This window comes from Helicoverpa zea, chromosome 6 (assembly GCF_022581195.2).
Source record: "Helicoverpa zea isolate HzStark_Cry1AcR chromosome 6, ilHelZeax1.1, whole genome shotgun sequence".
Taxonomy (NCBI): Eukaryota; Metazoa; Arthropoda; class Insecta; order Lepidoptera; family Noctuidae; genus Helicoverpa; species Helicoverpa zea.
This window is the reverse complement of record NC_061457.1, coordinates 1,306,436-1,326,077: the sequence shown is the minus strand read 5'-3', so window position 1 is coordinate 1,326,077 and position 19,642 is coordinate 1,306,436. Positions and strand designations below refer to the sequence as shown.

The 19,642-nt window shown below is 39.4% G+C and overlaps 2 protein-coding genes across 6 annotated transcripts in view; one reads left to right on the top strand and one right to left on the bottom strand.

Moving 5' to 3' along the window:
- The window catches only part of LOC124631118 (thioredoxin reductase 1, mitochondrial), an 18,061-nt gene extending 8,971 nt beyond the window's left edge, over window positions 1-9,090 (top strand). For all 4 annotated transcript variants that reach the window (XM_047165304.1, XM_047165303.1, XM_047165305.1 and 1 more), the window contains 6 exons: window positions 3,493-3,853; window positions 4,911-5,139; window positions 5,531-5,618; window positions 6,573-6,823; window positions 7,224-7,415; window positions 7,816-9,090. In XM_047165304.1, coding sequence (XP_047021260.1) covers window positions 3,493-3,853; window positions 4,911-5,139; window positions 5,531-5,618; window positions 6,573-6,823; window positions 7,224-7,415; window positions 7,816-7,945 — 1,251 coding nt within the window. In that variant the 3' untranslated portion in view covers window positions 7,946-9,090. The remainder of the gene's footprint in view (window positions 1-3,492; window positions 3,854-4,910; window positions 5,140-5,530; window positions 5,619-6,572; window positions 6,824-7,223; window positions 7,416-7,815) is intronic.
- On the bottom strand, window positions 9,091-19,642 carry LOC124631119 (matrix metalloproteinase-25-like). Of its 2 annotated transcripts, none has more exons than XM_047165307.1 (9): window positions 19,542-19,642; window positions 17,829-17,981; window positions 17,446-17,558; window positions 14,144-14,305; window positions 13,228-13,499; window positions 12,793-12,962; window positions 12,394-12,538; window positions 9,602-9,862; window positions 9,091-9,375 (listed from the first exon to the last, which is right to left on the bottom strand). In XM_047165307.1, the coding sequence occupies exons 2-9, from the start codon at window positions 17,883-17,885 to the stop codon at window positions 9,224-9,226; spliced, it is 1,332 nt and encodes a 443-aa protein (XP_047021263.1). In that variant the 5' UTR covers window positions 17,886-17,981; window positions 19,542-19,642; the 3' UTR covers window positions 9,091-9,223. The 2 variants fall into 2 exon arrangements, with proteins under 2 accessions (XP_047021263.1, XP_047021262.1); XM_047165306.1 differs by lacking the exon at window positions 19,542-19,642 and adding an exon at window positions 18,349-18,501.

Here is a 19,642-nt window from a genome sequence, read left to right as displayed (position 1 = left end):
TAAATTTGCGTTGCATAAGTTCATCTTTCTATGAAAATGATTGCCACTATGATAGTTTCGTCTCATTCTATTAACTTTTTAGGGTTCCGTAGCCAAAATGGCAAAAACGGAACCCTTATAGTTTCGTCATGTCCGTCTGTCCGTCTGTCCGTCTGTCCGTCTGTCCGTCTGTCACAGCCGATTTACTCGGAAACTATAAGTACTACAGTGATGAAATTTGATGGGAATATGTGTTGTATGAACCGCTACAAAAATATGACACTAAATAGTAAAAAAAAGAATTGGGGGTGGGGCCCCCCATACATGTAACTGAGGGATGAAATTTTTTTTTTCGATGTACATACCCGTGTGGGGTATCAATGGAAAGGTCTTTTAAAATGATATAAAGTTTTCTAAAAAACATTTTTCTTAAAGTGAACGGTTTTTGAGATATCAGCTCTCAAAGTCGTAAAAAGTATGTCCCCCCCCCCCTCTATTTTTATAACTACGGGGTATAAAATTCTAAAAAAAATAGAGGTGATGCATGCTAATTAACTCTTTCAACGATTTTTGGTTTGATCAAAGTATCTCTTATAGTTTTTGAGATAGGTTGATTTAACTGTAATTTACTCTAACTTGGCCGGTTTTTTGTAATTTTCTAATACGTTCAGGGTGTATCATGTGGAACAAACACATATTAGTTCTACGTTATTGCACTGATTGTTGGGAGATAACATTGTAACTGCAATATTATGACGTATTCCTACCTTAGTGAATCGAAAGTAGCGCTCACCCCCCATTGATTCGAGTGTTATTAAAACGGTTACCCAAAGTGGAATACGTCGATATTATTACTGATTATACTCGAGTAGTGTTTGTAGAATTTTCGTTGCTGTGGCTACTAAAAGTACTCAATATTTTTTTTAAGTGAATGGGAGCTGAGTTTCAAGTAGCCAAATGTTGTAATGAAATCGTTACATGTAATATTATAACGGGCTCACCTATATGTCAAGCAATAAGTGGCCTTACCCCCAAGGTCGCCACCATGTCGATCATAACCGCCAAGCTATTTTCCCATAAACAACACTCGATCAATACTTGTGATGACCGCTAACTATTCCATGCTCTTATTACAATAGCATGAATGATAGATCATTAAGAGGATAACTTAAACACCATTTATTATTAGTAATGTATGTTTATATCTTCGTTCTTGTAGTTAGGCACGTTTTGTGGAAAAAGTAAGTTATTTTGTACAGACTACAAACAAAGTACTAATTGTATATAATAATACTACTTGGCTAATTGTATATAAATAAAACTTATTATTCATAGTACATCAATTTGTTGGCATTTGTGCAGAAAAACTAAGGCTAGGCGCTGATTGCAACTTTTCGTCACCGTGACTTTTTGTCACTTAGTCAAGTGCAATGAAAACTATACTGAGTGCGCTCATTATGGTGACGTGATAAGACGGTGACAAATAGTTGCAGCAGCAGGCAATGCCGGAGTGACGTGACTGTCACTCGCGTACACGTACGTACATTACAATGGGAGTCCGCTCACTGGTGACTTTTTGTCACTCAGCCGGCATAAAAAAATGAACGCGATTTGTCACCCAAGAACAGATTCAGTGAGCGCACCGTGGGTGACAGCAGGTGGCAGTGACAAAAAGTCACGGTGACGAAAAGTTGCAATCAGCGCCTAGCCTAACAACATGTTAGTGTTATGTAGTTCATAGACATCAAAGAAAAAAAAAATTGCCTGACAAGAAAAGTAATAAAAGAAGCAAATGATGATGAAAAGCGAATGATCCAGCTTCATAAGATCAATCAGAGAACTTAATTAAACGATTACTAGTTACTAGTTAATAGAAACAGCATTGTTTAATTACATAGATACTCTGACCATTATAGTACTACAACAATTTGTATTGTTCTCAATGTACGACTGTTATGATTTGTATTTATTTTCAATTGAGCAAAGTATAGGAATCACTTAACATAATTAATGAACAAATTATTACATTTATCTCGATAAAGTTGCATTTATCACATGACTGAGTTGATGACTAGATTCACTACTGCAGGCACTATTATTCTCGCTAGTCATCTTACACAAGCAATTATAAAAAAGCATATAAATAGTACAAATAAATAATATTGTGCAATACGTAGGACTATTCTTATCACCGATCTCTTAATCTAGGAATGCACGTTTGTACTGATATATTGAGATATAATCATATAATCTATAAGTATGTACTAATATAATTTACAAATAGGAAATATTTGTTTCTTTGTTCGTGCACTAAGAGCTTCGAAACAGTGCACAGATTTGAAAAATTCTATCACTGTTGGGTAACTACAATACATCCGAATAACGCACCTATATTTTAAAGTAGTTCCGAGTAAAAGACAGCTAGTGAGATATGTATTGTATTTATTAATAATAGTTTGTACCAGGACCTGATGTAAATCTAATCAGTTGTTATCAACCCAATTGAATGTTTTGTGACTGATAATAACATAATCAACATATGCTTACGATGCAGGATGTTTATCAATAGTAATTTAGGGAACGTCTGTACAAACTTAAGTATCCCAACCCAGGTTCAAAGTTCTATCGTAGTGAATTCTACATTATTTTTGATAAACTAAACAGTTAATTATTCATGAAGTTCGTGTGTGTCAATGCCCATGAAATACTTTATTGAATAATAAATAAGATAGATGCGACACGCGAGTAGTGATGCGAACAAGGTTCGTTAATACTTGTATTGTGAAAAAGTAGATACTTAACATAAAATCTTAGTGGTTTTATTTTGTCTACTGCATAAAGGAAAGAAAAAAACAATGAGTGATGAATTACAAAACAGTATAGGTATGACAATGACATTGGTGTTGTCTCTAGACATCTAAAACCATATGGTTCGATGATGTAATTTTGCATTTTTTATTCAAAAAGGTACCTGATTTAAATATTTTCCTTCGTACATCAGGAATTTTGGACGGTACATTTTTATTATCAACACTATATAGTGTGTACATGATAATTCTATTTCACTTCTAGAACAGTTTTTATTCAAATAAGTAGTCCTAATAAAAAGGCCGGTGTCGCGTTTGAAGTACAAATACGAGGTCACCGAGAACGTCGTGCAATGAAACGATAAATGTTTTAGTGTTTATTCTATTTTTATTAGTATCATTACCGTTAAATTATTCTCACTCACGTTGATATGGTAGGAATAATGGCGTAACTTTATTTGGTACATGATTCTTTGTAAAATTATCTGAGAGTAGCGCGCCACGAATAATCCTATTCTACTTATCTACCACCTCATTTCCATATAACATATTATGTAGTATCATCCGACTAGTCATTGTATGTAGAACATTTCCTAGCTTAGTAATTATCTATCTCAGTTACCTACAACAACAGTATGTCAAAACTAAGACATGACATGTTAATATGAAGCAATGCGTCACTAATTAGCACATCTAAATATTACAGGAAGCTGTGTCGTACGGTTGGCAAGTGCCCTCCGTGAAGGACATCAAGATCGACTGGTCCGCTCTCACAGAGAATGTACAGAACCACATCAAATCCGTCAACTGGGTCACCAGGGTCGATCTGCGCGACAAGAAGATTGAATACATCAATGGTTTGGGAGAGTTCAAGGATGCTCATACGATCATCGCGACGATGAAGAATGGCTCGAAGAAGGAGCTGACGGCGAAGAACATAGTGATAGCTGTGGGCGGCAGGCCCCACTACCCGGACATCCCGGGAGCCGTGGAGTACTGCATCAGCAGTGACGACATCTTCAGTCTCAGCCATCCCCCGGGGAAGACGCTCATTGTGGGCGCTGGATGTATCCTTTTTCAAAAATATCATCTAGTTATTAATTTCTTTAAAGGTTTGAGTTCTAGGTTTCTTTAAGCCGTTTTTATGGACACAAGCATTGTCCTCTTAAGCCTTTACAATTTAAATCGTGTTTTTATGGAGTATCACTTGAAAATTATCTAATCGGTACTAACTATGAGGGTTTTAATAGTATTCCTGTCAATCTAACTATCGATTTGTCGGGTTAAGCTGTTCTTGTTCGGATTAGTACCTACATCGTTTACTAGAATTTAGACGTCGAAATTCCTCTATTTGGCGGATAGCTGGTACAAATAGTAATTAGAAAGTTAAAATTCCAAAATGATCTGACAGTAGTTAAAGTATCAATGTTATTGAACTTAGATAACAGAAAATAAAATAACATTTAATTCTAATTAACCTAGTTGGGAAATGGCTAGACGGATTCAAATAATCTTTATAAACGTTATCAGTTACCAACCTTTTCCAAATCTAATAATGTAAATTTTATAGTATTGATAATATTATCGTAAAGTATCGGGTTCGATCGAACTGAGTAAATAAGCTCGGAGTAAATTATATAGAATCTCTTATTATGTTACTTTCCGCTACATTATCATGTTAGTAACACTTGACAGTTTTGTAAAGGAAAAATATAATGTGCTTTACCCAAGCGAAGAAAAATGCATCATCTTTGCATATAGAATAAGTTTCCTCCTAAAGATTCAACTATTACATTTTCCTTCCGAAACACAGCATGTACAGGCAAATCTACCATAATTGATTGGTCAAGGTCAGCACACAAAAAAATCTTCCAAAAGGTGGATTATCATAACTTAAATGTTGTAAGGACAATTTGATTTTATCCCCTCAAACGTCAAATGAAAGTGCTAACTTCATTACTGTAATTTTGAAGTCCACATTGTATTCTAAATTGGTAGAAAACTTATTTACAATTTATTAGAAAAATAGGGCCCTGTCGGGCACTGCAAGATAAGAGAGTCAGAACTCGGAAGACTTCAAACTTCTCCATTTCCACGAAACATTTCCTTAACTCTTTCCATCAGACATCGGTTTAGAATGCGCTGGTTTCCTCAACTCTCTGGGTTACCCGGCGACCGTGCTGATCCGGTCGGTGCCGCTGCGAGGCTTCGACCAGCAGATGGCGCGCATGGTCACCAACGAGATGCAGGAGCGAGGCGTCAAGTTCGAGCACAAGTGTGTCCCGCTCGGCGTACAGAAGTTGGAGTCAGGACAGCTCAAGGCACGCTGGCTTAATACTGAAACGCAGGAACAGTGAGTTTAGAATGTTATTTTTTTGAAGTATACTCACGGTCCTATGTTTGTGAACCTAAACTGAATTTTAAGGATTGTTCATCGTAGTATATCGTTTTAACTCTGTCACGTCACACTTACGTGAATTTTTGTGATAGAAATGCTTTTAAGTTCAACTTAAAAGTTCATTTGGGAACTTCCATGTATCTTGGGTAGAAACATGTTAATTTTCATGGCTAACAGCCGGATCTCGACCTTTGTAGATAGATAGATAGAGATAGGTTTTATCACAATCTGTCACGATTATTCCAAGTGCGAGTGAAAGTAGCTATAATTTCTTTAGGGACTGAAGTAAAATAAATTATATGTGTAAATACATGATTTTAAAACAGGTTCCATGGTAATGTTTCAGACACGAGGATGTATTCGACACAGTGCTGATCGCGACCGGCCGGTACGCGCTCACCAAGCAACTCAACTTGGACGCGGCCGGAGTTACTGTGAGTACACACCATTTGTACTGAAACTAATTGATTTTGCTAAAATTACCTTTTAGTACTGCCGACTGCTATTTAGCTTTAGGTTTTATAAACAAAATGGCATTCAGCAATGTCTGTGCATTTTTACAATTTTTCGTTTTTAAATGTGGGTGTGTATGTATAAGAATCGTTTTCACAACAGACCGATTGTCCATAAATATGATTGTACGATATTGTATCAGAATATCGTAAAGGGTATATTTTATCCATGTGTGACATAACATTAATAATTCATATACCATGTGTCGTCCAGTCAAATTTTAATGTTTTTTGTTCACGTGTGATATCATTAGCGTCCCAGTGGACGACTGCATTATTCTATTAAATGATTACATAATAATATAATCGTTACATTATTACCTAGACGTTAGATTACGACTATTATCGAATCATTCAGAGCTAATTATTTGACCTTGTGCGATAAAATTGTTATGTGACTCAAAGAATTAGTATCGTACATTCATTGTACCAGCGTAGCATTGAGGTAATGTTAAAGTCGAAGATTGGAATAAATAAAATAAAACTATAGACAACCGGATTCATTTAATTTAATTCAGTATTTCCAAATTGTTAATCGTTTTTTTCCATAAGTGGCATCTTGTTATTTTGATTATGTCTAGATTCTAGATGTTCGAAGGCGTAGGTAAAAACTTCGGCAGACCTCTTTTCAAACGATTGAAGGCCGGGTTCTGATCACCTTTCTTTTTTGGTGTGAAATGACACGTCCCGCTGTGGGTGCAGCGTGACTGAGTGTCACACTCTTACTGACTGAAACCTATTTATTTGTGTACCAGGGCTGTGGTAAATTTTCTAATAATCCCACAGCCCTGACAAAGTTTCTGATCACATGCACCGGTGATTTATCCATAAACTTTTCCCCGCAAAATCACACATTAACTCATTCTACCATTGCAGTGCCTCTCAGAGAACGGCAAGATTAAGGCAGCGACGGAGCAGACGAACGTGCCGCACATCTACGCGGTGGGCGACGTGCTGGAGGGCCGGCCCGAGCTGACGCCGGTCGCCATCCACGCCGGCCGCCTGCTCGCGCGGAGAGTGTTCGCCGGCGCACAGCAGCACATGGACTACGAGAACGTCGCCACTACCATCTTCACGCCGCTGGAGTACGGCTGCGTCGGACTCAGCGAGGAGACTGCTACTGAAAGGTTAGCGTTTTATATACAGAGACATCATCATGAACACCTTCATTTTTTTTTACTGTGGTTCTCTTTAGATCGCGTAAACAGTCAGCAACTTGCAGCCACCGACTTCTATCGCTGTGGCAAAAGTTTTATTTTTCGTCCTTTCCAGTTTTTTGTTGTCACACTGCTGTATGTACCTCTTGCTATGCAGAAAAAGAATGAGAGATATCTAGCTGTGCAACAATGTCAAGAATCGTAAAATTAATATGCAGTAGATACGTGACCAGACATAATGCATCATTGTTCTCAATGGGATTTTAATCATCTGCCTATTATGGTGTAAGGTTACATAATGTAACCTTTATAGTTTAGTACCTAAAGAACACACACACATGTTTAATCAACACTACGCCTTGTTCCCCAGATTCGGCGCAGACAACCTAGAGGTGTACCACGCGTACTACAAGCCGACGGAGTTCTTCATCCCGCAGCGCAACATCAAGAACTGCTACCTGAAGGCGGTGGCGCTGCGCGAGGCGCCGCAGAAGATCCTCGGCCTGCACTTCGTGGGGCCCGTCGCTGGGGAAGTCATACAGGGCTTCGCTGCGGCTATCAAGTATGTATTGCTTGCTATATGATTTATCAACTAGACTTGTTAGCTAATCTAAATTTGAAACGTTCAAACTTACCCTGGACTTCTACAAACATTTTTAAGCCAAATCGATCCAGCCGTTATCGAGTTTTAGTGAGACTAACAAACAGCAATTTATTAAATACACAATACATAAGAATTTCTTATAAATATACTTGGATAACCAGATAATGATATGTCACTGTGGCTGACTAATTTATTACATCATAATAAACTGTTACCTTTACGATACAATACTGAAGTATGTTTTAATATTTGCGAAGGGAGCAATCAGCAATTGGAACATTTTAACACAAACATGTGCTTATTTACGTAACGTCTATCTGCGGTAGACATGCCTAAATGTACTCTATTTGTATTGTAGATGCGGCATCACAATGGAGCAGCTGATGAACACGGTGGGCATCCACCCCACCGTCGCCGAGGAGTTCACGCGCCTCAACATCACCAAGCGCAGCGGCCGCGACCCCAACCCCGCCTCCTGCTGCAGCTAGACCGCCCCCACCCGCCCACACCCGCCCACACCCCCCGGCACCGCCCACACAACAGCACCGCCTAGCGAACACCTACCACACATCACGACAAATTACCGTTCCTGTCTGAAGTCAACCATTTGATGCCAAGAACAAAACAAGTAGTTCGAACAATTGACTGTTGCACAGTCACTAGTAACTAACTTCGGAGGTTCAAAGTCATTTGACGTGAGATGTACACGCTTACATCACCTGCCACAGAATATTGAGAAAATGAAGTGCGATATTACATATTGACATTGCCATCTAACATGTTGGAACACTTCAGTTAGCTCAATACTCTGTGTCACAATAATCGACTAATTTTAAATCGATTTATTCAAATCGATACCAGTGATATTCACTCAACATGCCGCCACAAGTGAACGTTCTTTATATTTAAATCGATTTATTATTACTAGTGCAATCAGAATTCGGTTCGCTGTTGCAGCTGTTATAGTTAATTCCACTGATGTCGTTTATATTGCCTCGGTTTAAGAGTGTGCCCCTCAAGATATTACCGATTGTTTCGATTAATTATATATATAATGAAGTTTTTTAGCATTTACGAATTTATTTGTAGTTGAAACGAGGGATAAGGAATGTTTGGGTTGAGGAATTTAACAGTAATGTTCGTCGCTTTGTATCTAGAATGCCTATTGCCAATTTTTGAGTAGTTTTACTATTGCATCTATTGTGAAGCTTATGTAAACCTCTCCTTTCAACTGCTGAATTAACAAACTACCCTGCTATATTTGAAGGCGTATTGATATGTGATCATTTAACTTACTATGTGATAGGACATACAATGTCACAGTGCCCCTCGGTGCTTCTTTAGTACACTTCCAGACGATTTCATTTCAATTTTATAGTACAAATCCTTCAAAAATTATATCTTGTTGTCTCAAAATATAGGAACAAATGTATTAAAATATTGTTACTATAATAAAATAAATGGTACAGTATTATTGTTAATATCAGTTATGCTCAGAGCTGAAATCGATATTGAACAACATTCCGAAAGTCGAACAGAAACATAAATCAGGTTTCAAACTATCGTGTAATAATTTAATTTATGTGATTTTGAACTTAAAATAAAGTGATATATTTTTAATGAAAAACTAAAATGAGTTTTATTTTGTTTGGTTTATGCAATCTTAAGGTATGCTACGAGGTCTTTTGAGGCGGAAATGTTTGGTGATTAGTCTATTGTGAATTCACTTGTAGCTAATTTCGGGTGGCAAAGTTACTCGAAAAGTCTCATGGTCCATCGTTGAAGGTGTAGTTATCCATCTCAGTGTTGGACTTGCAGTTGAACCAGACCTGCGCGGTCGGCAGCGGGTAGTACTCGTGAGCCTGCACCAGCACGTTGTCGAACCGCCAGAAACGAGGGCCTTGGAAGAAGTACGTGTCTGAAATATGAAAGACCATTTAAATGAGTTTCTTATAAGAACGATGGTAGGAAATAATTCCTTTACTGCTAGATGCAGTAAGATCCCGGCCATATGAGAACATAGAGGTTCGAAATATGTATTTTTATGTGCAAGTGCCGCCCCTCTGAACCTAATCTTTCAGCAGGCTTTTTAACTCTCATTTTGAACACTTGGAGAAAAACTAACAAACCTCTACACGCCTTACCGTTTTTCCACACGAGAGCAGCATTCACAGGATAAGGCACCTGCCTCCACATGGTCATATCCTTAGGGTAGCCTTCATCCATGGTGCTCGTGACCTCGTCGTACCGCCAGTAGCGCTCCTCCTCAATCAAATAAGTCTTGTTATTGAAATTCGAGAGGAACACAGTCGTCAGTTCCGTGACGTCTTCAGGTATGGAGTAGTCGGATATCGTGCTGTCCTTGATGAAGTGGAATGACGAGTCGAACTCCCAGTAATCGCGATCTGTTGATGTATAATGCGCGTTAGTTTGGTTCAAGAAGCTATAGCATATAGGTATGGTGTTTAGACAATTTTATTATCTGCACGGCTAGCTCATTCCAAACAATGTCTAGATGTTTTTTATTGCCAACGAAGTACCTTAAGCTTGTCCATGACTGGATACATCATCAGCCTATCATCATCAGCCTATGACTGGATACATATTCATAAATCTTTAGGGTGTGTCTACACTGCGCATGTAGCTGGAGCAAGTTAACATGCGCAAGTGACAAGCGCACGCGAGTGGGTATTTTGCTTTAAGAGGACGAATTGGAAACTTTGGCGCCAAGGATCTCAATTTTTCTCAGTAAATACAAAACGGATCAAAATACAACTTGGTTAGGTACCTGAAAGTTCATGATATAAACCTTATTTTGTTAGACTTCAAAACATGATTAGGTAACTTTTATAACAGAGAAAAATATATCAAACATACCTCTTTTTAAAAAGAGATTCACATATTATGGGCAAACGGGACCGATTTAAGCCTCTTAACTTTTTTAGTAGTTGAGTATACAGGGTTACTGGTAAGTAGACCGCATCCTTTCAGGAGGTGATAGTATAGGTCAATACGGACAAATTTGACCCTGGGATACACTGGGCAAAAGTTAACCCATTTCAAGATAATCGAATTTCAAGATCAGTCGTCTAGGTACATGTATAAATTTTCATTATTAGTCAAAAGTCTCGTTTTTGTGGATTTTTGTGTGTTTTTGGATAGAAGATGAATCACTTCATAATAACAAACCATAAAACTGTACAAATCACAGAGGAAATTATAGCGAACAGCAATTACTTTTTTAGTAGTTATTTTTTCAAAAATGTTACTCTTCATTTTTTTGTGCAGAATACTTAAAAAACATCTACATCTATCTGGCTATCCAAAAAGGCACAAAACACACAAAAATCCGCAGAAACGAGACTTTTAACTAATAATAAAAATGTATTCGTGTACCTAGACGACTTGTAAAGAAAAGATCTTGAAATTCGATTATCTCGAAACGGGTCAACTTTTGCCCAGTGTATCCCAGGGTCAAATTTGTCCGTATTGACCTATACTATCACCTCCTGAAAGGATGCGGTCTACTTACCAGTAACCCTGTATATGTTATGGACCATGTGATTAATTCGGGCATTATAAATAATGCCCGAGAATTATGAATAATGTCTAGCTTTATCGGGCCAAGTGATTAATAACTATCTTAACTTAATTATTTATCACATTGCACGGGCATTATTATATTGCTACATGACAGTAGGGCAATTTGATAATAAAGCTATATATTACGCGGAGCGAGGGCGGGGAGGGAAGTACGCATGGCGTGACACGCTTTGACCAATCAGAGACAGCCATTCTTAACATTTATATGCAAAAAATAGTGGATTTTTAAGGCAGAAGTCCTTGTGAGGAGGCGCCCGGGTGTCAACACTGTGTGGACAGCCCCGAGGACACGGTGGACCACACAGTCCAGGAGTGCCCTGCGTGGGAAGAGCACCGCCGGGTCCTAGTCAAGGCTTTAGGCGGCGGCGACAGGGAATGGGATGCCGTCGCCTCCTTCTGCGAAGCAGTCATGCTCGAGAAGGAGGCGGCGGAACGTCAGAGAGTTCGCACCTCTCATCCCGGCCGCCGCGCTGGACCAGGTAGACCACGGGCGCCGGGTGTCGCGAGATGACTCCCGGCCACCGTAGGCGTGGGTCTGTGGGCGGTGAGTTCGGGTGGCTCGCTCATGTCTATTTTTAGGCAACAGACCCGTGTCGGTGGCGCGCGTTGTTCCACGCGCTCCTCAAAGAGATGTCAGCAACCCCAGCGGGGCCCATCAGGGCCAAGGTCTGCCGGGGCTGAGGGATTGTTCGAAAGACCGCGGCCCTGGTACATAAAAGGCCTACGACAGAACACGACGGTCAGTCAGTAAGAGTCTGACACCCTCACCGCTGCTAACCCACAGCGGGGGGTCATTTGATGAAAAAAGGCAGAAGTCCTTCATAATTAATCCAAATCATGAGGCTGATTATTTAAGTGGTTTAATATTTAGTTTATTTTAAGTTAAATGGCAATAACAATAAAAAAATTGAAATTAAATATGTTTGTATTACTTTGCCCAAAAGGTCACGGGCAATATGTATAGTGCCCGGTCAATTTGATTATTTGAATAATTATTATCAAATTGCCCTCTCATATTGGGCATTTTTCATAATGACCGGGCATTATGTATACTGCCCAATTTATCACTTGGTCCGTAACATATACATACTCTTTAGATATGTGGAAGGAATTTTTATCAAATTATCATTTCTAAATAATAAAATTACAAAACCATTTTGTCGCTTACGACTTTTAGTTATAAGCTAGCGCGCGTATTGTAATCCTCGCCCCGCTCAGACGCTCCGTCCCCTCTTGGCCCCTTAGATGCGCGTGCCGGTTATGGAATTATTGTTTACCAATTCGTCGCCTTAAATAAAAAAGAAATCCAACATAGGACTTGATTCAGACTTGCCTGAAAAAATAACGACGTTCCCGTTGCTTTTCTGGTATATTGTTTTAATGCTGGTGATGTGCGCAGACAGACCCTGGAACACGTCCTGGAACCGCTTCGGGTAGCCCGGCTCTATCTCGTGCCTGTCGCGGAGCACCCACACCCACTGTAAGATCAGAAAATAATTCGGAGAAAGGTATAATAAACGCTACTTGAATTTGTTTTAGCTTTTTTTCTCAGGGAATATTAAAGGAATACAATGCCCGCTCCATGCGTGCTCTGTAATAGCGATATGATGCAAAATGAACGATTTCATTTACTAAACGTTTACTGATTAGCACATTCTTACCCAATCATTTTTTTTTACAATTTAAATAGTACACTTCTTCTGCTGACAATCAAGACAAGGCAGATACGAACCTCCTCTTCAAACACATAAATCCTATCGTTGATGACCTGCAGCGTGTCGTAGTTGGTCAGGCAGAGGTCGGGTATATAGTCCTCATCCTCTTCACTGTCCGCCTTTGTGAACCTCGGCACTAAGGACGTTGGGTCTACCGGGCTCTCCGTACTCTCTTCTAGGTCTTTCACTGGAATAAACGAGAAGACGAACTAAACAAGCTGAGGCACCTTGTTGTGTACTCATAGTTGTGTTTTTCGACATGCATTGCAGATTTGAATACACAAGAATGAACGTATTTTTTTAGGTATATTATAGGCTCGAGATTTAGCTTACTGATCGAGATATGATATTGCTTTAACTTGAAGATTTAACATTTTAATATTGAAACCATCTCATGGAGCTTGTGAAGAAGCACAACAAAGACTTTGAATGATGATCAGCCTTCAACTTACAGTAAAGCTCCTGCATCCCCAATATATCGTCCATGTGCAGTTTCTCGACGGGCACCTGGTAGTACGGGTACATGACCGACTGCTTGACGTTAGAGTGGGACAGTCCGAGCGCGTGGCCGATCTCGTGCACCGCCACTGCGAAGAAGTCTGTCACATCCTCCTCGTCTTCCTCAGGGTTGTCTCCCCAGAGCTCGTCGTCGTCGAAGTGCATGGCGCCGTGTGGCGGCGGGAAGGCGTGAGCCACCACGTGGCCTTGCCCGTCGAAAGGATATCTATCGATGGAAAAAAATATCGTTTAAGAATTATTATAACTAGCGACCCGCTCCTGCTTCGCACGGGATATCAGTATTTCCCCATTATTTAATGTATGTTATTATTTATTGTCAGACTCAAAGCATGTATACGTAGATTATAACTGTTTCCTGTGAAAATTACTTACGCACCATACGTAATACCTAATTTTAAAAATTGGCTGACTAGATCCAGAGATATCCACAACGTCACAAACTTTACTTCTTTTGTTTAGATAAATGGTCACATCCACAACACAACCTTGATCAATGAATCTATGCGACTGCGAAGTGGTAATCCTAATTATACTATCACGTGAAAGAATGCACCTACAGGATAAGTAGTATTTTGACGATTCTATATTGCCCACGCAGACGAAGTTGCGGGCAACAGCTAGTACATATAAACCTTCCTCTCTAATCACAGATAAAACCGTATGAAAATCATTTGCGTAGTTTTGAAGATTTAAGCGTACAAAAGGACAGAAAAAGCGACAATGTTTTATGTTTTATACTATGTAGTGATTTCCCACTTTGAAAATCAAGGGAATGCAACGTGAACATTGGTCTTGGTATAGGTGAGATAATGATAATAAACATAAACAGAACTACAGTAAACGACATACCCGTCTCCATGATCCCCTCTGAAGAAGGTGACTTGTATGTCGGCGCGGCCCTCGTCCACTGGGTAGAAGCGCAGGTTACCGTGCGGGGCCCACACCTCAAGACCGGCCGCCATCCACTTCTCAACGCGGGACTTGGGCAGTGTGCTGGACCCGTTCACTACTCTGTAAAACATGTAAAAAGATCAAAGTTTTGATCATCAAAAAAAAAAGAAATATTTTCAGGCTGCAAAAGAGCACTTTTTGAACGTCAGGAATTCACAAAAGACAGTACCCAACAAGCCCAGCCTTTACCAGTTCCTATGTGTTTTTTCTGGGAAGAAGAAGTGGCGCAACAAACTCTCCAGCAACACATGTCTGTCTGTAGGTTAATTAAAAATAATAAATTGTATACAATATGCAAATATACAATATACATTGTCCTGCAATATGCAAATTACACTGTTTACAATCTAAGTTTGTATGTACTTCCTAAGTATATCTTAGACACCAATGACTGTGTTTCGGATGGCACGTTAAACTGTAGGTCCCGGCTGTCATTGAACATCCTTGGCAGTCGTTACGGGTAGTCAGAAGCCAGTAAGTCTGACACCAGTCTAACCAAGGGGTATTGGGTTGCCCGGGTAACTGGGTTGAGGAGGTCAGATAAGCAGTCGCTTCTTGTAAAGCACTGGTACTCAGCTGAATCCGGTTAGACTGGAAGCCGACCCCAACATAGTTGGGTTGATGCATCAGAGAGAAAGGAACATTTGCGAAGATGTATCTCAAATCTATACATATAATAAATCTGTAAAAAAACTGTGTCTGTACATTGAATATATTAAAAAAATAATAATTGGGTGGGGTTTAGAAACAGTAATGGAGCACAAATCCAAAAAAAAAATTCTGTCTGTTTGTCTGTATGTCTGTATGTCTGTATGTCTGTATGTCTGTTTGTTTGTACACGCTAATCTTCCGAACTACTGAACGGATTTCAATGATTTTTTCTTTGTTGTATCAGTATTAGGCCTGGTCAACATATAGGCTATAATTTATCTTCGAAACTTGAAGACCTGATGCAGAACTCCAACAGACCAATAAAACTATAAGAGATACAAATATGGTGCCGTGGCAAAAATTGTTTCATTTGATGAGCATTTTCAGCTGAGATTATAAATTTTAAGATCTGGAACACCTGATGTGGAACCCCAAGAGCCCAGCTTCTCTGTACCATATACAGGTATGCCGTTTTAGCAAAAGTTGTTCAATTTGATAAGCACTTTCTATTGACTTATACAAATTGAAGATCTAAAACACCTGATGTGGAACTCCAGGGGCCCAGCTAGACTATAGCATATAGAGGTATGACGTTTTAGCAAAAGTTGTTCAATCTGATAAGCACTCTCTGTTGACTTATAAAAATTGAAGATGTAAAACACCTAATGTGGAAACCCAGGAGCCCAGCTAGACTATAGCTTATAAAGATATGACGTTTTAGCAAAAGTGGTTCAATCTGATAAGCACTCTCTATTGACGTGTAAACATCGAAGATCTGGAACACCTGATGTGGAACTTCAAGAGCAATACTACACTTGAAATGTATAGAAATGAATGTTATGAAATAGGTATAGTGAATCAAAATAAGTAATTAGTCCGTCTTTTAGATAACCCTAAAATAATGGACACGCATTTTTCTTTTCTCTCTCTTACAAACAAATAATAACGAAGATACAACAACGCTTGAATTTCGTGTTAAGTCACTGCTTAGTACAAATTTTACATACCTAGACGTGGCGTCACGAGCCTCCACTCTCTAACTTTGTTGCGTTTTATCTTCATTATTATTTTGTATATCTCTTCCAGACCTCGGGACTACAGAGTTCCAAATTTTTGGGAGGCAAACGTGGGGTCGAAGCCAACACGCTGAAGCCCTTTTGAGACAACTTTAATGAAATGGTGACACAAAACCGACGATTATCCCTTTATACACTATAGAAATGAACCCAAGGACAATCCCCGGTGGACGTCGTTAAAAAAAAGACAATCCCCGGTTCTGTGCTAAACTATTGCTAACTATGGAGGAAAACTACTTGGGCTATTTTGATGGGATGTTAGTGGATGACAATGTATTAGGTACATGTAAAAACGGCAGGTGGAGACTCGCCACCTCACTTACTGTAACCAGTCACTGAATAGCAACAAGAGGGCAATAGGGACATGAGCGGCTGAAGGGTGAGGATACCTCGGCGGACTTTAAACGCGGATTACGCGCTCCCTGTGCTTACCATGAGGCACCTACCCTCCGAGCAGGGCCACTAATCCTGCTCTAGCGACTCCACTCTGGACGGCCAAGCCAAGCCAGAGGCGTGAGACCTACCCCCGTCATGGTTCACTCCGACCGGCCGGAGATGGGGGACAGTATACTCTCCCTGGAGAACTCAGTATATATAGCCCCGCGGGGTCGCTACTCCCCGTCATCAGCCTCAGATGTCTTGCGGTGCCTATATCTCATTATTATTGTCGTTATTATCTCAAGAGCCTTTGTCCCAATTATGTTAGGGTCGACTTCCAGTCACGATGCAACTGAGTACCAGTGTTTTACAAGGAGCGACTGCCTATCTGACCTCCACAACCCGGTTACCCCTTGGTAAGACTTACTGGCTTCTGACTACCCATAACGACTGCCAAGAATGTTCAATGACAGTCGGAACCTACAGTTTAACATCCCCTCCAAATAACGGTCATTGGTATCCAAAATATACGTAGAAAGTACATACGAACTTAGAAAAGTTGCATTGGCAGGCACTTGCCAGACCTGGAATCAAAGACGCACGCTCATACTTGAGAGATTGGTTCTCTACCCACTAAACCACCACGAATTCCACTAAGTCACCACGACTTTGTCATCTATTTAATGTTTTTTTACGAAATAATACCTACGTGTAATATTTTTGCCACACACAACTTAAATGCGGTCTAATTAGAATCACTACTTTTATCCCTATGGTCACGTCTATTGCGACTATTCAGATCTTTGATTTTGCTGACCCCTATGGGGTCGCTGGCATAAGGGACAGGATCCGCGTACGAAGTCGCGGGCAGAAGCTAGTTCTGAATATTTGCTAGCGGGCAATGGCTTGCTTAGCTTTCAGTCTGATCGAAAATAACCCACTGAACCTAAATGCATTTGGAGAACTTAGATAATGGCTCTTGACTACCTAATTGCAGGGTAACACGATACCAGCAATTATGAAAACGTCCCTGTAGACCTGTACTTATCTAGATTAAATTGATTTGCATTCCAGCATATAAGTTCTTACTCGTACCTGTAGGAAATGTATTGCTTGGTCCACGCCTGCTGCAGAATGTAGCGACGATTCCGAGCCAACTCCGATGAGGTTCCAATATCTTTGACTCCACATCGCTTCTTTGTGAACAGCTAACCAAAAGACATAGTAATTAACATGGTTTTATATTTTTACTAGCTTAGTTTTACCAGAGGTTTTACCTGCGTTACTTTGGAACTATTTCGCGCACTTAGATAAAGTAGAGCCTTTCTCTCTCGATAAATGGGTTAACATGAAAACACTGAAAGAATTTATCAAGTCAGTCCAGTAGAGTTACTGATATTAAATTAGCGCATTGAAAAACAATTAAAACTTCAAAAAGTGACGAAAAAAAACCTTTTCCTTTATAAATATTGACTTACCTGTTTCGTATCTGGGTCTAAGGTGCCGGTTTGGGGGAGGCCGGCGAACGCTTGCATCTTCTTTAGCGCCTCTGATAAAGAATGCGCCGTGTACGAGAAGTCCGCACCACTAATCTCGTCCGGCAAATAGCCATATTGTTTTAGGAATTCGAGCTGCAAATGAAAATGTTTCACGTTCGCACAGTTGAGTTAAAATTAATTTTGAAAAGTCCGTATCAAATACTTCAGAATTAAGTTATCAAACCTAAGTTCAAGAGTTCAAGAAAAACCTCTGAACCTTGGTCCTCTGCTAAGATAGTAATTTTTGAGACAGCATTATTTTGTTTAGGGTTTGAAAACTCCTTAATTGTGTACATAATTCTTATATAGATCTAGAGTTAATTAGACCGCGTCTTCTTTCAAACCATTATCATTAATTTCAAAACAAAGGAAGACAACTCGAATAACGCTATCTTTTGAAGCAATTTTTGTTTTGTCAACAAACTTTAAGTCTGAGCGAGTGAACCTAGATTAAACTGACCTCTTCGTTGGTGGGCACGTTAAGTTCCAAATACGAGTAAATAGTCCTACATGTTGCACTATAAAAAACTAAGCTAAGCAAACACAAAACACTGTTGACGTACATGTTCGTTCGAGGAATGAGCAGGGAGATAATGCTCAGCGTTTTGTACGCGCCTGACCTCTGACTGCCGATAGTGAATCATTGATGCGCCGTTCGGCGGAAGATCTGTACTTACTTTATTTCCATTATAAAAACAATATTGATTATTATTTATCTTTAATGTGCATAATTAAAGGGTTCGTAATACACGTTCGCACTTAATTATACATATCAGTGTTCGTTATGGCTAAGTTTATATGACCTCTTGAAATCGGTCGCATGTGTCTTGATATGTAGGTAATCTAAGCTGTTTATTCCGCTCGTGTTTGTAATGTAAACAAAGTTTAGCAGTTAGGACAGCCTAGGACTAAAGCGAAGGCATTGTTTTTATTCAGTTACGATAAGAATACGCCGACTATAGGTATTTATGCTAATAATCTTCTCATATAAGTATTCCACTTAGGTAGGTATAACAGCAATGAGACGGTTAAGATGTGTAAATGGGATCCATCTCGAGAAGTCTGGAAGTGCCTCAGGTTCATTTTTGTAAATTTTGGTAACTGGATTATCAATATTTTAAAGCCTACTTATGTATAAAAGTTAGCACAGTAGCGGTCGAATACCGAAGCTTGTATTAATAAGCTATCATGGGCCAGCGTTTACCTAGGTTATAGTTGTACAGTTAGTAATCTTATCTATTGTCGGTCACGGAATTGTGGCCTAGCTAGAGCAATACTTCAAATCAATATTTCCTTGACTAATAGCTGTGTTGGTTATCACAACTGTTCTAGAGCGATTCCCCAATTAAATTCGTATCATTGTACTATCTTGTTTGGATATTATTAAAATTACAAACCTCTTTTGACCTAATTTCCCAAAGCTGGTAATATTGAAATGTCAGGGAAGAAACGTAAGTACATAGGAATTGTCATCGTGTCATCAATTACTGAACAAACCTTCAGGATTTTAATGATTAGCGGTTTATTATAGTAATATAATAATTAGGGCTAGTTTTTCAAAAAGACTGTAATAAGGATCGCTCTTACCTACCTAATACGTGATTAAAATGGGTCAAGTTAAGCGTAAATTCACTTTTTCTATGCAGAACTTACCAGGGTTGCGCGAAGAATTATCAACTGAGGATGCTCTCAGAAAAGTTAGAAGTTTATCGCACACGTTCTTCTCAATTTCACGCCAGTATCTGAATGACTCT

Coding starts and splice junctions, on each gene's coding strand:
- LOC124631119 (XM_047165306.1), bottom strand. CDS start 18,453: ATGTACGTCAACAGTGTTTTGTGTTTGCTTAGCTTAGTTTTTTATAGT. Junction 14,306..17,445: donor AAGCAATACATTTCCTACAG/GTACGAGTAAGA, acceptor CATGTTTTACAG/AGTAGTGAACGGGTCCAGCA. Junction 9,863..12,393: donor GAACGTCGTTATTTTTTCAG/GCAAGTCTGAAT, acceptor ATACATCAACAG/ATCGCGATTACTGGGAGTTC.